Raw genomic sequence first — 5294 nt, forward strand, 5'->3', positions numbered from 1 at the left:
ACCTCTCTTGTCTTTGCGTCTCTTATAAGTTTGGTCGTGTCCTTTGTTTCTTCTTCACTTCTATCACCAGCATCATCAGCTGTGGTCCCCATCTGCACGCTGTCTCTGTTTGGAGGTCTCGTGGTTGAGTTTTGTATACGTTGTTTGTTATCTAGTGCGGGGCCGGGGTCGGGGGCTGTGGCCGGTGTCGGGTGTGAATTCGAGGACGAGGACGGGGGACGGGGACGGGGACGGGGACGGGGACAGGGAGACATAGGGGCCGGGGGAAAGGGTTGGGAATGGGAATGGGGTTGGGGTTGGGGTGGCGGTAGGTGGGGTTTGTAACTAAAGGGATGTGAGAGTTCTGGGGAGGTGGGGAGGGTAGAGGGATAGAGAAGTTTAGATGGGTTGGACTTGGAGACTAATGGGTTGGGGGAAGGCTGCGTCGCGTCAGTTTTGGTTACGGGTGGGCGGGTGGATAGAGGGAAATAGACTGGGTTGGCGGTGCGGAACGGGATGTTGGGTTTGTTTATTGTGTTTCGGTGAAGTTGGGCACATGTATGTACAGAAAGGATGGAGGTTAATGTTGGCATTAGTTTTCTCCACAGGCGAGTGGTGAGATGCCACGTGTTGTTGTCATTTCTATGTGGGAATTACGAGAATGGGGGATGTTGACAATATATTTCAGCCCTGATATTCCTTTGAGGATCGGCAGTGGTGTCGCGCAATGGTGGCCTCGACGCCAACGGGCCGAGGACCCAGCTCGTCCCATGTCCTAAAAGGGGCCGCGCAGGTAAGTTTGCCTCTTCTTTGTGGGGGCGCTGAACCGAGGAAAGGAATTGGCAAATGTATTTCGCCGGCCATGACTGCATATCTAGGGAATCCGCACTCGAGTGGTGTTGCCGCCACAAGCATCATATCACACACACGAACATACTGACAAAGACAGCCATGGAGCTATTTTGATATCCGTTTCATAGCTCATGAATCTAGCCCGATCCATCTAGATGATTGTGTGCCATGTCCATCCGTGTGCCGACTCCTTCGGTATTGCCTGCGCCGTTGCCAAATCACATGTACCGTAGCCGTTGACCGTGAGAATTGTACAACAAAAAGTCAAAACAGCAAAACCAAACCACTGTCTCAGTGGACAGTAAAAGAGTGAAAAGAAGAAAAGGTCGTCAAATATGTACGGGTGAAATGAAGCGAAGCTATGACAGGAATCTGATGGCCAAAGATGTCCTCCTCTTCATGGAGAGATATAGCCCGGTTAAAAAGGTCCTTCCAGGCATAGCCATGGAAATGGAATGTAGAATCGAAATGCTGTCATGAAAGCGGAAGGGTTCCCAGGTGCCGTCTTAAGCGCCATAGGCAAAGGTGTTGCCGTAGACGCTGGGTGTGTTGCCCTTGACCATGGTACCGTCCTGGACCATGAAGTACGAGTAACGCTCAACGAAAGAATACGTCGCGTTGGTCTCAATCTGGTCGATGACCGTCTCGAGCTGCGAGTTAATTTCGTCGTCGGAGCCATCAAAGGCAAACTCGGTGATCCAGACAGGCTTGTTGAAGGCAGCGTGGACGTCGCGCAGGTGGCTGAGGAAGGTGTTGGTGTCAACGCCGTAGATGTGGATGTTGAGGAAGTCCACGGCGCAATTGCCACCACAAGCGGTGAAGAAGCGTTGTAACCACTGGATACCATGGTTAGGCCCGCCGCCGTTGGTGATGGCGGGGGAGCCGATCCGAGCCTTGCCCGAGAAGGGGTTCATGAGCTCGATGTGCTTTTGGGCGCTAAGCTCCGGAGTCATGTTGGCCTGCTCCTCGAGCTCCGGCTCGTTGAAGCTGAGCAGGCATTTAGACCCGGCATCGATCGCCTTCTGGGCGTTTGCGGGCCACACTTGGGGGAAGTCAAGCTTCAGGCCCCACAGCATGGGGCAGAACTCGAGGTCGGTATCCGAGTCATCGTACTGGCCCCAGTTGTAAGCCCAAGAGATCTTGGTGCCAGCGTTGAGGAGAGACTTCAGCAACTGGGGGTTGTTGTATACGAGGCCACGTTTGCCGCTGGCGCCGGTGTTTCCGCCATTGCCCTCGCCGCTTCCAGCGTTATTGCCGCTGCCATCGCTTCCACCGTTTCCGCCGCCAACCTCAACGATGGGGACAGGAATCTGAACGGGTGGCGCAGTGGAAGAAGGTGCCGGCGGCGGGGGAGGCGGGGTGTTGATGACAACAACCTCGGATGTGGTGCTCGGTGACGGGACAGCCTCAACCACGGGCGGCGGGGTGTTCTGCACGGGAGCAACAATGGTCGATGTGACTTGAACGACGGTGGTGGTAGGAACAGCCGGGGACGGTGCCGGATCGGAGGTCGTGGTGCTCTCGGAGCTGGACTGGGGCCTGAACTTGTGGGAATGGGTGTAAAAGGCCTTGGGGCTGGTCTTGGTCTCGTCACCCTCGTAGACAGTGACGGTCACCCAATCTGTGACAGTCACCCGCTCCGTAAAAAGGGCTCTCTTCTCGAGCGCATGGCGAGCGCCATAGCCACGAGGGCCAGCAATGGCTTGGCCAGAAAAGGTGGCTGCCACCAGAGCGACAAGGGCCCTGGTATACATGTTGGTGATGCTGTGTTGGAATGGTTAATTGCAGTTGTTTGACTGATGTAGCTGATGTAGTGAGTCGATCAGATTCTTGGGGTGTTCCTGAATGAATGTTGACTCGATCGCTGTCGAATCGCGGTCCTTTGGGTGACTCGTCGGGCTGTGGTTGTTGGAAAGAAGCGCAAAAGTGCTAAAGGATGGCCAGCACGACAAAGCGTGGAAGGAGTGGAAAGGGTCGAGTGAGTATCGAGGGATACGCGGCAGTTGCTCCAGGCCACACTAGGTGGGCAAGTAAATGAAGGTGAATTCGGGGGCCGAGTTGGCGTTTCCGGTTGGTCGTGTCGCTGTCTGTCAAAGACGCAGAAAGAATGATGCGAATTTGAAAGTCCAAGTGGGACAAGGAGTGCAGCCGTGACCAGAAGGCGCCAAATAGTCGGTGGTTGTACGACGGGTTGAAAGCTCGCAGTCCAGTTCGAGGCGAATGGAAAGAAAAACAAATTGCCGCTAGAAAGGAAGGAAAAGGCCCGGAACGGTGGGTGAGGAAGGAAACCAGAAATCAAGCAGGCATCGTGGAGGTGCGGGAAGGAGTGAGGTAGGCACATATAAAAGAGCGGGAGAAGGCCAGGATGGTCGGATCGTGGGAGAAAGGAACCTGGTCAGGATGGGACGGCAAGGCAGGGGGTGGGACTGGCGCGGGGCGGGGGGGTCTGGGCCATGGTGGGACGAAAGTGCCTGCAGGATGCAGCGGAGAACCACACTTTTCTGTCAACAACAAATGAGCTCGGTGCCTGGGCCGCAGAGTCGGAACCAGAAGATGCACCTTGTCACAAAAATACAAGCTGGGGATACACAAGGCACACACTCATAAATTACTCGTCACTTGAAGCTGCTGGCGAGGGTTGACAGGTAATTCGAACTCATTGACCATCTCCATCTACCGTGCCTCTTCCTCTCTTTGCCGCCGGGGGGGAGGGAGAGGTCGAACTTTGGGGCATTTGTTTCTCTACCACCTATGTTTGGTGACGCCCAGCAAAAGATTGGATGGAGCCCATCTGCCCCATCAGCAAACAAACTTGCTCACCATCCCAACTTTCTGGCCGAGTAAGCACCACCCTCGACACCCCAACTGAGTTAGGATGCAGTGATGGGACGGCGTCAGCTGTTGACCAAATCGCCCCACCTGACCCCTCCCATCGATTCGTTCTTTTTCTTGCACAAGCCTGCAGTCAAAAGCATGGCTTGTCAGGGGTCATGGATTTTTCCTGTGAGCGATTTCGAAAATCGAAACAAAACCTCCGACGTTGGCGCTGCAACAGCTGGCGCCTGGCCCCTCGATATGGGGCAATCAGACGAACCAACTTGGTGGGCTCAGCATCTGGGCCCCACATTTACCCGCTTGTCAAGCATCCCGCCAATCGCACGCAGCTCCGATCCCTCATGCAGGTACGGAGTCCGGCCGAGGGGCAAACTCAGGCACGCAAGCTGCAGGAACGCGGCACTTTTTTCCTTCTCTTTGTTCCTTACTTTTTTTACGCACACACAAATCCACAAATCCGGATTTTGGCAGTTCAGTTTTTCCTGTTTGCCCACATCGGACCCCCTCCCGCAGCCCCGACAAAATCTGGTATCTCCGAAGGGGTGCTGGGCACTTCCCCCAATCAGGCCAATGATCGGCTGCCATGTGCGTCCGCATCGTGAAACAGGGTTTCGGGGGAGCTAACCGTGACTTGCAGACCCCCTGGTCGCACAAGAAACGTGCAGTGAGAGGGTGAGACAGCGCCCACCCCCGTTTGCACCCGCCAACGGTCCTGGGCAATTTCGGTGGGAACTGCACTATTCGTAACTAACTGCACTTATTGCCACTTACACACACAAGAGCTGCATATGCGCACTTGCCCGATGAGTGATGAGATATTCCGCTATCACGGCATGAGATTATACTATCTCTGGGTTTTAACTCGTTAGGCTCTCCCACGAACTCCTGTAGCTCACTTGGGACTTGGTGCAATTGATGGCAACCATGACCAGTTCCGAGGCTACTGTGTAAAGGGTGTCACCCTTACTGTGCAGGGTCAGACTCGACGGGAGGACCCGACTCGGGAGCTACCAGCGAAATGAGACGAAGCCTCGACCGAGCACCGAATCTACGTCGTTAGCAAATCAAACATGGAAAGTAAGGTACCTAAAAAGTTCAATCCGGGAATCAAGTCAGTCACTAGCGCCGCCCGCCAACAGACAATGGGTGGGAACTGGGAAGTAATCATGAGGCATCATTCGATATTTCTTGGACAGTGAGCTACAACGTAGTATCGAGTCATATCGGATGAATGACTGCCAGTGCAGGTAAATAAGCCAAAACCCCCAAAACTCCTATTTCCAGATCGATCTATCATGCTAGGCGACACCGTCCCTACGTAGCCAGGGACCAGCCCCAAGTAGCAGACGAAAAAGTCACCGTTTACCGGGCCACCCACTCTATCGCTCATGACCACCCTCCCCCCCCCCCTAGGTACTGAACCCAAACAGACCGACAAGGGACTCAGAGCCGGCCGGGTGTACCCGTTGTTGCTGGTGCCTCGTGGGGTTGTCCGGCGGTCGGCGTGTAGCGCACGTCGGGCCTCGGTGTAGGTGCCGCTGTAGGCGACGTTGAAGGCCGCGACGGCTGGGGTCTCGGTGACAATGACGTTGCGGCCGGTCGACGAGTGCCCCGCAGAGGCCGAACCG

At 55.1% G+C, this 5294-nt stretch overlaps 2 protein-coding genes across 2 annotated transcripts in view; both read right to left on the reverse strand.

Annotated features, from left to right (window-relative positions):
• Positions 1–1337: 1337 nt before the first annotated feature.
• On the reverse strand, positions 1338–2585 carry CHGG_10359 (uncharacterized protein; the record flags this gene model as incomplete). Its single annotated transcript, XM_001228285.1, has 1 exon — positions 1338–2585. One exon carries the CDS (start codon positions 2583–2585, stop codon positions 1338–1340), a length of 1248 nt encoding a protein of 415 aa, XP_001228286.1.
• A 2490-nt stretch (positions 2586–5075) lies between these two features.
• CHGG_10360 (uncharacterized protein) overlaps positions 5076–5294 on the reverse strand; it is a gene marked incomplete at both ends in the record, with an annotated part of 1616 nt that continues 1397 nt past the window's right edge. Inside the window, one exon of the mRNA XM_001228286.1 lies at positions 5076–5204. Coding sequence (XP_001228287.1) covers positions 5076–5204 — 129 coding nt within the window. The remainder of the gene's footprint in view (positions 5205–5294) is intronic.

This window comes from Chaetomium globosum, genomic scaffold, assembly GCF_000143365.1.
Source record: "Chaetomium globosum CBS 148.51 scaffold_7 genomic scaffold, whole genome shotgun sequence".
Classification (NCBI taxonomy): domain Eukaryota; kingdom Fungi; phylum Ascomycota; class Sordariomycetes; order Sordariales; family Chaetomiaceae; genus Chaetomium; species Chaetomium globosum.